Consider the following 12,246-nt stretch of genomic DNA (forward strand, 5'->3'; position numbering starts at 1 on the left):
TTTGGGTTTTTTAGTGAAAAGACTTTGTGGGTTTAGTTTTCCCCAATAGGCAAGTAGAACATCCTTGAATTCAAACTATTCCTTTAGTATATCTTCTACCTTAAAAGCAGCCAAATCTCCCCAGGCTGAGAGAGCAGGTTCTCTCTCAGTCTTACCCATTCCTGAGACCCTCCCCCACCTTGAGTTTCTCCTTCGCTGTTGTCAGAAACACCAAAATCTAGGATAGCAGAAACTAGATATAGACTAACATTTCACACTATATACCAAGATATAGTCAAAATGGATATAGGTTTTAGATACAAAAATACTACTATAAGTAGATTATATAAAAATGGAATACTTTGCCTGTCAGATCTATGAATAAGAGAAGAATTTATGACCAAATGAGAAATATAGAACATTAGGAGAGATAAAGTGGATCAATTTTTATTACATTCAATTAAAAAGGTTTTCCACAAACAAAACTAATGTATCCATGATGAGGGAAAAGTTTTTATAGCAAGTGTCCCAAAGTCCTCATTTCCCAAAATATATAGAGAATAGTCAAATTTATAAGACCATAAGTCATTCCCCAATTGATAAATGGTCCAAAGATATGAACAGTTTTCAGATAAATAAATCAAGACTATCTATAGTCATATAAAAAATGCCCCAGATCACTCTTGATTAGAGAAATGCAAATTAATATAGACCTGAGATACTACCTTATAACTATCAGACTGACAGAAAAAGAAAATGATAAATTTCTAAGGAGATGTGTGGAAAATTAGGACACTCATGTACTGTTGGGGGAGAGCTGTGAACGGATCCAACTGTTCTGGAAAACGATTTGGAGTTATGCCCAAAGAGCTATAAAATTGTACATATCCACTGATCCTACAGTGCCACTTATAGATCTGTGTCCCAAAGATAATTTTTAAAAGGGAAAAAGGCCTATTTGTGCAAAAAAGATATTTATAGCAGCTCTTTTGTGGTAGCAAAGAATTGGAAATTGAGGGGATGTACATCAATTGAGGAATGGTTGTATATTATTGTAATGGAATACTATTGTGCTAAAAGAAATGGTGACCAGGAGGACTTCAGAAAAACCTGGAAAGACTTACATGAACTGATAAAGAGTGAAGTGAGTAGAGCCAAGAGAATAGTATACCAAACACTGTATGATGAACTGAATGAGTTAGTTGTTATAAGCAATATAATGATCCAAGACAATTCCAGAGGTCTAAGGGTAGAAAATGCTTTTTACCTCCAGAGAAAGAACCAATGGAGTCTTTTTTTTTTTTTTTAAGTTTTTTTTGTTTGTTTTTTTTTAAACCCTTGTACTTCGGTGTATTGTCTCATAGGTGGAAGAGTGGTAAGGGTGGGCAATGGGGGTCAAGTGACTTGCCAAGGGTCACACAGCTGGGAAGTGGCTGAGGCCGGGTTTGAACCTAGGACCTCCTGTCTCTAGGCCTGACTCTCACTCCACTGAGCTACCCAGTTGCCCCCCAATGGAGTCTTAATATAGATTAAAGGATACCATTTTTTACTTTTATTTTCTTCATAGTTTAAAAAAAATTGCCACCTTCTACAACATGATGAATATCGAAATATGTTTAGTATGATTAGCATATGTATATCAAACACCAAATTATTTACTATCTCCAGGATAGGACAGGGGAGGGAAGAAGAGAATTTGTAATTTAAAAGTTAGAAAATGAATGCCAAAAATTGTTTTTACATATAATACAGAAAGAATAAAACATTACTTAAGAAAAAAAAAAGATGCCAGACCTGAATAGAGAGGAAGAATACATGTTGCTGATTCTAGTTCTATTGTGTTTACCAATGTCTCTCTTACCCCTTGCTGTATGAGAAAACTGTGAAAACACTTGGCCTCTTGGGCTACATTGTTTTATATTGTCTTCATTTGAAAGTTAAAGTGAGGATACCAGGTAGTATGAACAGTTAGGTGTTAGAGAAGATAGAGTGCTAGACCTGAAGTCAAGAAGACTCATCTTCCTGAGTTCAAATCTGACTTCAGGCACTTAGTAGCTGTGTGAACCTGGATAAGTCACTTAGCCTTGTTGGCCTCAATTTCCTCATCTGTAAAATGAGCTGAAGAAGGAAGTGGCAAATCACTTCTATCTTTGCCAAGAAAACCCCATATTGGATCATGAAGAGTCAGACACAACTGAAACAATATCTCAAAACCAGGCAAAAGACTTAAGTTATGCATAAAACAAATCTATGATTTACCTTCTTGTGTGAGAAGAGGAAAATACACCACTCTCATAATTTCTACTTGCTGGCAGTTCTTTTTTCTCTGTATGCTAAGAACTTGTAGAAATTTAAATCTGCACCACAGCTGAGAAACTTACCCCTGAAAATCCTGGCTTCCTTCTTCCCTTTTTAATGAGTTTAGGCCTGATGATAGCATGCCACAAGGTCTAAAGAGAGTGCTCCCAAGTCATGCTCTTTATTTTAGCTTTATTATGTTACAGTAAGGATTTAGCTCATGCCTTACTTGGACAAAGTTTCTCACACTATCCAAAACTCCCAATAGATTATAATGGTTAAATTGGGATTTTTGACTAAATAAGTGTTATAAAAGAATGGTTGCCGATTATTATCCCTTAAGTCAGGAAAACTATTAGCAGCTTTTAGCAATTTTGTTTAACTGGAAAAGTGAAAGAGAAAGAGCTAAGGAAACTGCTTAGCCTACCCTAAATGCTAATCCAGTGAAATGAAGCTCACTTCCTGACAGAGTTCCAATCTCCACATGGGAATCCTAGTCACTCACCAGCAAGCCAGGAAGGATCCAGGATCCCAATGCAGGAAAAACCCTTGTGAGCTAAGCTGACTGAGGCAGCAGTGAACCCAGCAAGAAAGTCCCCGATTCCAAGAAGCTCCAAATCCAAAAGTCAAAGTCTCAAAGCCGAAAACTCCAGTCAAAAGGCCCAAAGTTCCCAAGTCAAAGTCCAAAAGCCCCAAGGAACCATCCTCCAAAGAAGTCCAAAGGAACAGAGACTCCAAAGGAGAAGCCTCAAGGATAAGTCCCTTGGACAGAAAGTTCAAGATTATGTCACTTCCTGTCCCTTCCCCACTTTACGGGAACCAATCGCAGTCTTTCAATTTGCCTAGCACTGCCCAGGGGCAGGGCAGTGGCCTAGCAAGTGACTTGTGAACTCTCATACTTAGTGACTGGTAAGTACTAAGTAAGGGTACCTACATTTTTGTTTGATTAACTTAAAAGTTTGACTAATTGACAGACAAAGAGAGTTTGATTCACTCTTCACAGATCTACCACATAATAGCAAGTCCACTGCCAGTGTCTATTACTTATCTTCAAGTCTGTTTTTGGAGTGAAGCCCTAAATTATTATAACCCAATGTGTCTTTGCTTTTTGGAAACAACTATTTCTCATACTGATTTTATTTATTTGGTTTCTTTTTTTAGCGTCTCGCTCGTACTGGAATAATAGTTACTACAAGTGAGGCGGTGCTGTTACAGCTGGTCGCTGACAAAGATCATCCAAAATTCAAGGAAATACAGAACCTAATTAAAGCAAGTGCCCCAGAATCTGGTCTACTTTCCAAAGTGTAGAATTTTAAAGGATTAGTTATTAATCCGCTCTAAATAAGAACAAATTCATGAACATACATGTGCTGTCTTCTTATGTATACTGCAGGCAAAATGTTAAAACTGACTATTTTTTGGCTTGTCTTTACAAAAAGATTTATTTAATCTATTTGGGTATCTGAATTTTGTCATAAAAGTCAAAGGTTTTTGGTGTTCATTATTTCCTTCTCTTATTTTATCATTGTTCTTTCATTTTTAAAACACTATACTTGACCTCATTTGTAACTGGTCTTAAAAAGTTCATACTAATGTGAGATTTCTCGGTTGAGCACTTTGTTAATAATAAAAATTATCTGTGAATGGTTTCACTTATGGCTTTAATATAAGATTTATATATAAATGTCATATGGATTTCATGCTTTCTCATAATGTAGACTGATTAAATGAAACTTATTTTAAAAGAATTTCAAAAATATTCTTTTCATTTTCAATTAAAAAGTTTTTACTTACTCTTTAAGTAGTAGTAAATTGTCAAGTAATGCTATAGTAATTACTTTGGATAGCAGAAGCTGGGTCTTATTAATTACATACACCACTGGCCTTGTTACCTCTGGGTAGAGAATTATTACTTCTCTGAGTAGAGAATTATCAAACAACAATACTTTTTCCTTTCTGAACTTTGTTGTATTTTCTCTCACTTGATAACGTCTATGTTTCTATTTTATCTTTTTCTAGTGGACAAGCAACTTCTTCCTTATTAGATCATCCAGTTCCTTCTTTGACGTGAAAAGTCTCAATTTTTAAAAACTCTTCTCATATATATGGTTATTCTTTTCCTTCCTCTCCTATTCTGCCACTGCTCTACAACTTCTAACAGGTTATTTTTTCCCCATTACCACTTAAGTTTTTCCCTGTTGAAGCCCCATCACCATTCCAAGGACTATTGTCTGTCTCTTGATAACAGGAAGCATGGAGAGGTATTCCTTTATTTCTTTAAGTTTCCATTCTAGAAAGAAGACCATCTTATAATTGGAACATAGAGGTAACGCAAATCTGAAGGGAGTAGAGAGCACACACACACACACTGAAAATGTAGCAATGAAAATTTGGCTAGAAGGGAATGGTCTTGGGAAAGATGACTAAAAATGAATGAGGTAAGTCATCTCCCCATAGAGAGATACTTCCCCAGACTCCAATAGCCCCAAATTTAAGATTAAGGATGTGTGTCCATGGAGGGAAGGAGAACAAGTCTGCACAATGGTGAAAAGGAGGGGGGGGGGGGGGGACAGTGAGGAGAGAAAGCTAGAGACACTCAAACTTCTAAGTAGGGTAAAACAAAAAAAATTTTTTTAAATCAAATTTAGAGTATCTCAAATGTCTTAGTGTAGTTTTAAGCTTAAAATAAGTCTCACTAAGACTATTGGGACACCTTATATCTTTGGCAAATCATTTGTGTGGTGTTCTTTTATTGAATGTTCAAAAGAAACTATCACATGCTTTATAAGAATTATGACTTCTAAGTATGTTATTGTTATTATTATACATAACATGTTAGTGTTTGCAAAGAAAACACTTCACAACTATCTCATTTTATCCTCAAGAAGCCCTAAAAGGTAGGTGCTATTATCCCTATTTTATAAATGAGGAAACTCAGGCAGACAGAGAGAGGCTAAGTGCCTAGGGCAGTAATGGTGAACCTATGGCACAGGTGCCAAAGATGGCACACAGAGCACTCTCTGTGGGCACTCAGCCACCCTCCCTCCCCTCTTCCACCCCGAGAGTTTGTTACTAGATAGGCAAAGGGACTTGGGTGGAGCTGCTCACCTCCTCCTTGCCACCCTGCCTGATGACATTTTTTCACATCCCCTACCACTCTACCCAGCAGCCCAATGGGAGTGCACAGTGGGGTAAGGTGGGCAGCTCACAGGTGGCAGAGCTAGAAGGGAGCAGGGTGCTTAAACCACTCCCCTCCCCCTCTCTACACTCCCTGAGGACATTCCTCACTTCACCTAACCCTCTGTCCAGCAGCCTAGTGGGAGCGCTTTCTCTCTCCCCTGCATGGGTAAGAAGGGATGGGGTATACCCAGCATGTGGTGATGTGGAGGGGTATGGCATGTGGTCTGGGTCAGGCACAGCACTCAAACGGGGTGGGGTTGGGGTACGACACTCCATCTCTAAAAGGTTTGGCATCGCTGGCATAGAGTCACACCTTAATTATGAGATGAGATTTGAACTCATATCTTCTTAATTCTAGGTACAGTGTTCTAGCCATTGTGTCACCTAGTTGCCTACATATATGTAGCATATTCATTTTTCATTCAGATGAGAGTGAACAAAAAGGATTCTATGAAAGCATTTAAGTAGTTATGAAATTATAGACATTCACAGAAGCTGAAGGCCCTTAGTGTGAGTTCTCCATTTGGCTACAGAAACACCTCCAGTTATGATTTTGTGGTAACTCAGCATTTACACTAGAGAAGGAAAAAGGAAGGAACCCACACACATATATACTATTTACCTGTCTCAAAGAGATTTATATAGTGATATTCTATTACAGCCAACCTAGGTTTCAGGAAGGATAGAAATGGGAGCAAATCTGGATTCAGATAGGGTTGGAGATATGGCAACTCAAAAGAGGGCTTCCTAGCTTTTCCTTTTTTTGTACAAGAAAGGTCTCATCTCTTAAGTTATCAATGTGTCCTCCTTTTAAAGGGTTACAATATGGGATTTTTAAGCCTCGTAATTTGTTAAGTAGGGCATGGTAATATATCATATATGTGAATGTTCCCCAGTTTGCTTGAAGCTAGTTAACCTGTGGAGGATCTTATCTATATCTATGATGCCAGGTCTTGGGGATCACTTGGTCCCAGATGGACACTTAGCCATGAAAAGTGAAATGAATTGCCTTTATTAAGCACTTATTACATGCCAAACACTGTGCAAAGTTTCAGGGATACAAATAGGAAAGCAAGGCAGTCCCTTGCCTTCAAAGAGTTTATATTCTAATAAGGGGACACAAATGCACATAAGGAAGTGGTGACTTTCAAGTTAACATTTATTGGTATTTATTTCCTGCCAGACACAATATTAAATACTATGAATATAAACTCAATTAGAAAAATAGTCTCAGTCCTTAGAGAACTTGTAAAGAGGCTAGGGGAATACCATATGGTAGAGAAAGTACAGAGTATGCGTTCTGGAAAGGAGCAAAATGGCTGGCCTTTTCCTCAAAATAGAGTTTTTAGGAGGAATCAAATAACTGGAAGAAGGTGTGAGTAGTCCAGGTATAGAATGAGTTTTCACGGTGAAGCAGTTTCTGTGGTAGAGGAGAGAACGTTCACGCTGTCCGTATCCATTAGAGAATTGAAGAGTATTTTGGTTTGGGAAGTCACAGGGAAGATGAGTGGAGCTTTAGGGAAATCAACAACTCCAGAAGCAACGAGAGTATCCTTCTAGAGCAGGGGTTGGCAACATATGGCTCTCGAGCCATATCTGGCTCTTTTGAGGGCCAGATACGGCTCTTTCTGCAGGAGCCATAAAGTCCGTTTTTTTTTCAGGCGTTTTTACAGGAGCGTGCACTATGAGCACTGTACAGCTCTCATAAAATTACATTTTAAAAAATGGCATTTATGGCTATCATGGCCAAAAAGGTTGCTGACCCCTGTTCTAGAGCAAGAGGTCGAAGGGGAAGAAGCAGATGTCAAGCTCACTGTCAGTGATCACATGAAATATGAAACATAGTCTAGGATCTGGGATTAACCAGTTGTTCCTTTTGTCTCTGTAACTGTCTTAACTCACCCACCAGGACACTGGTTTCTCAGGGCCTTGATATCAAGGAAGTTATAAATTAGGGAAACAGGAGATGACCTTCTTAATGATGTGAGGAGTAAAAGCTAAAAAAAAGTAAGAAGCAATTAAAATTACCCAGGTATACAGGATAATAGTCAAATAAAGGCACAAATTTTCCTTAGGAATTCTTTTAAATTACCTGGCATTGCTATGCTAGTGATTGGGATTCTTCTCTTAAGGAAGGATCAAATGTTCTCTGATGGAAAGCATGTTCTCTTGGAATTACTTTAGATTCCTTATGGGGTTAGGAAATAAACTTTTACTATACAAAGATCCTAACATGGGGGGGGAAAGTCTCCAGTTATTAATGCAGCTAATGTATAATTGTATATGGACCATATATTAAGCATTATAATTGTTTTTATCCTTCCAGACAAAGGACAGCATTTGCAATTAGCAAATTCTAAGAAATACACATAACAACAATGGTCATAGAAATCACAAACCAGATAGTCCTAGCTTAAAGGATCCCCAAAAAGTAATTGAGTAACTCATTATTGGTTGGTTCTTCAAGGCATTAATGATTTCTACCATTATAACTTGACCGAAACTGCTCTTTGCTCACCATCTCCAGTGCTTGAGTTTATGTTCTGGCTTTTCCATTTATTTTGCGGATACTTTGCTAAAACAGTTTAGGCTCACTAGGGTTTTATTTCTTCCTTTATAAAAGGGATGACTAATATTCACAGTAGCTACCTCCTAATATTGTGAGAATTAAATGAAATAATGATCTTAAACTGCTTTGTAGCTATAAATAACATTTGTATAAATGTAAACAATCATCATCCTTATTATTATTGTAAACATACTCTTCTCCATTAGCCTCGTTAAATGAGAATGGTTTATAATTTTTTTCTTTTTCTTTAAAAAAAAAAAAACAAAAACCTTACCTTCCGTTTTAGAATCAATTCTGTGTGTTGATTCCAAGGCAGAAAAACAGTAAAGGGCTAGATGATGAGAGCTAAATGACTCGCCCCAGGGTCATACAGCTAGGAAGTATCTTGAGGTCACATTTGAATCCAGACCTCCATTCTCTGGGCCTGGATCTCAATCCACTGATTCACCTAGCTGCCCCGGGTTTATACATTTCTATCAAATTTCACTTTTTATTTAAACTATATGTATAGGGTTTTTTGTTTTGTTTTCAAAGAATCCATGCACCTAGTGTGAAGAGTTAAATCTTTATAGTTATCATTGCTAGTCGAAGCAGCATCCAGAAGAGAGCTAATCTTGACCTGGCCTCTGCTTTGTTGTCTCTAATGTACTATGAGCAAATGATTATACTGTGATTCTTAAGTCATGCTAATGATGGTGCTATGAAATGTATAAGGAATTAATGTATGAAATGTTAAGAGAAAATTTGAAATTACATTATTTTCTCAATATATACTGTGTATATGCTCTTAGAACTTTTAATAAATGTTTGTTGAGTGGGAAAAAAATTAAATGCACTGTGAACAATAGTTTGGGGAGGATTGTCACCCATAAAGTACCAGAACCTGGGAGAAATAATTGGGGCCCTTGGGTGAGAATGGGGGCATTGGGTAGTGTTAAGGGAGAAACCAGGGAAAGGTGCTTTAAACAGTAAATATGGGTCCAGGTTGGTGTGTGGGAGACAGGAATGACAGGATGGGGCCCAACAAATAGGGAGACTGGGTTATAACGGCTGTTTGGATGTCTGTAACAGAAATGTCTGTTGGCCTCCAACTGCCACCCAGTATCAACAAGACAGAGCCTATGGAAGCTGATAAGTAAAGGCAAGAGTTTAATGACACATTTAAATCAGGGACAAACTAAGGTAAAGGATGGGAATAGGGTTTTTCTACACTAACAGACTAAGGGCAAGCCACAGGGTCAAGGGAAAGGGACTTAACTACATTCTTCTAAGATCTAAGCAAGACAGGGCCCAAAGAAAGCAGTACTGGAGTCACAAGGGGAAAGTTCCTCCCAACCTGGTTCCAGCCAGGTTTGGTCAGTTTAGCTAAGGACCTGAGGGTGGCTTTACTTGGGATCTCACAGCTAATCCAGGGATGGTTTCAGGATGCCAGGAGTCAACTCCACCAGAACAGGTGATCCAAGGTATCCAGGTAGGGAGGGAAAGTTTGCAATGCTGTCCACCAGATCACAAACCACTCCCTACTTGGTGCTGCTCTGCAGGTCTGATGTCCTCTGCTGTAAGCCTTCACCACTCTCCAGGATCCCAGGGAATCTGGATACAACTCCCCTAGCTCTGAGATCTCCCAGGGTCAGCCACAGTTTTTTGTCCCAACCCCCACAGAGTCTCTCTCAGGCACAAGCCACTTCCTGCTTCCCCATTCCATGTGGAATCTTCCAGCCCTTCCTGCTAGGTCCACATTAACTATAAATAAACTAATACCTAAATAATCCTCACAACAATGTTGAGTGGGAAAAAAATTAAATGCATTGGTGTGAACAATAGTTTGGGAAGGATTGTCACCCACAAAGTACCAGAACCTGGGAGAAATAACTGGGGCCCTTGGGTGAGAATGGGGGCATTGGGTAGTATATAAGGATGGAACAGAACCATAATAATCATAGAACCACAAAATGAAATACTATGAAATCCAGCACTCTCATTTTAAAAATGGAGAAACTAATGCTGAGAGAAGTTAAGTAACTTGTTTAGGTTACACAATTAAATGACTGAGTCAAAATTTTAATTCTATTCTTCCTGAGTGTAAGCTTAGGACTCTACCCATTATATCATCCAACTATGTTGTGTTTAAATTTTTTCATATTGATGGAGATCTGTCAATGAGTAGAAATATACTTTCTTACTTGGTTATCCTTGAAACCTAAGGCAAAGTTAAATTTAGCCTGCAGCCTAATTTTGTGAGCTGAGAATGATTTTTGCATTTTTAAGTAGTTTTGTTGTATTTTAAAACATAAAAACTTTTTAATTCCCAGGCTTGGCAGGATTTGGCCTTCTGGCTATAGTTTGCCAATCTCTGGCCTGAGGTGGGATTAATTTATAAGATGTTCAGCTCATATTGTTTTTTGCAGTACATCTCTAGAAAAGGGCAAAGCTAACCACCAAGTAGATATGTCACCTACAGTTTAGCACAAAACTCTGAAATAAGAACAAGCATTCTAGAGGGTTTTGGGGAAAAGAGAATGAGTTCAGTTTTGGACATGTTGAGTTGAAGATACTATTGGATATCCAGTTCAAGATGTTTGAGAGGCAATATATAGAAGATTGGAGGTCAGGAGAGAAGATGAGGCTAAAGAAAAAAATAACTGAGTGTAGAAATGATTATTGAATCCTTGGGAAACGATTAGCTAACCAAAAAAAATAGCATAGAGGAAAAAGAGAAGATGATCAGGACAGAACCATGGAAGACACTGACATTGTCACTGATGTGACTATTCCTTTTGAGAACTGATTCTCTTCAATCAGCCAGAGCTGACAAAATTGAAATTTTTCAAATAAAATACTAACATCTAGCCTTGGAAATTGTGAGACAATGACTGTGGAAATGAATCACAGAAAAGGAAATCTTATGAGGAAATTAATGGTGTAGCAGAGATATATACATTGAATAATTACTGGTGGGAGCTAGGATACAGAGTGAATTAAAATACCACCTCAGACACCAGTAATGTTCAAGAGTATATACACAGAGTGAATATAAAGATAACGGATCTTATTATTTAACAGGGCATAATTTTATCTTTTAATTTGAGAAGTAGTGGTTTTACTTGTATGGGATTATTGTAAATCAGCTTTTTGTTCTAAGAGAAATTGATTTTATATGTTTCTTTTTTTAAAATTTTTTTATTTAACCCTTACCTTCCATCTTGGAGTCAATACTGTGTATTGGCTCCAAGGCAGAAGAGTGGTAAGGGTAGGCAATGGGGGTCAAGTGCCTTGCCCAGGGTCACACAGCTGGGAAGTGTCTGAGGTCAGATTTGAACCTAGGACCTCCCATCTCTAGGCCTGGCTTTTAATCCACTGAACTACCCAGCTGCCCCCGATTTTAAATGTTTCTATTATTGCTACTTATTCAGAAAATTCTGGGGTGAGTCATCTTCTGTAACATTTTCATGTCTATATTTTTAAAACAATAATTGAATAAAGGAAAGGAACCACAGCAGAAGTGAGAAGCCACCATGTGGTTATTATGTGAGAGCAGAATATCTAATTCTGTACCCACCCTAGTCTGCAGCCTGTAGCCATATAAGTATGAAAGGGAGCTCAGAATAAGATGGTTCCTGCAGTTCTATCACTCCAAATCTATAGAATTTTCAACTCAGTAAAAATATGGGGCCAAACAGCAACCTACTGAGTTCCAGCTAAAGGTGCTAGTTCAGTTTGGGACCCAAATAGGAATCAGGAACTTGAAAAGTTCAGGCCGTGTGTGTAACAGTCATGAAATAGCATTACATAGATAAGATCACTTTTTCTGAGATGCTTTTGAGATTTTTGAAGAACACAACACTTGAACAGGAAGGGGGGAAATATTAGCATGAATTCAGAACCAAAAGAGGTCCAGATACTCCATCCAGAAATATGCCCAGCTAGAACTTAACTAAGAGACCCAATTTAGCAAGTGATATTATAAGAATGAACAAACAAAAATACTCCAGCAATAAAGAGCTATTATGGAGATAAATGCACCCAAGACTCAAACCCCAAACTCTTAAAACATCTACAAGCAAAAAAAAAAAAATATTTTTTTAAGCCCTTACCTTCCGTCTTGGAACCATTGGTTCCAAGGCAGAAGAGTGATAAGGGCTAGGCAATGGGAATTAAGTGACTTGCCCAGGGTCACACAGCTAGGAAGTGTCTGAGGCCAGATTTGAACCTAGGACCTC

The 12,246-nt window shown here is 38.1% G+C and overlaps 1 protein-coding gene across 1 annotated transcript in view; it reads left to right on the forward strand.

Moving 5' to 3' along the window:
• Positions 1 to 3,989, forward strand: part of ISOC1 (isochorismatase domain containing 1) — a 48,738-nt gene extending 44,749 nt beyond the window's left edge. The window contains exon 5 of the mRNA XM_044657617.1: positions 3,439 to 3,989. Coding sequence (XP_044513552.1) covers positions 3,439 to 3,585 — 147 coding nt within the window. The 3' untranslated portion in view covers positions 3,586 to 3,989. The remainder of the gene's footprint in view (positions 1 to 3,438) is intronic.
• Positions 3,990 to 12,246: the final 8,257 nt, after the last annotated feature.

The sequence above is a fragment of the Gracilinanus agilis genome, chromosome 1 (genome assembly GCF_016433145.1).
Source record: "Gracilinanus agilis isolate LMUSP501 chromosome 1, AgileGrace, whole genome shotgun sequence".
NCBI lineage: Eukaryota > Metazoa > Chordata > Mammalia > Didelphimorphia > Didelphidae > Gracilinanus > Gracilinanus agilis.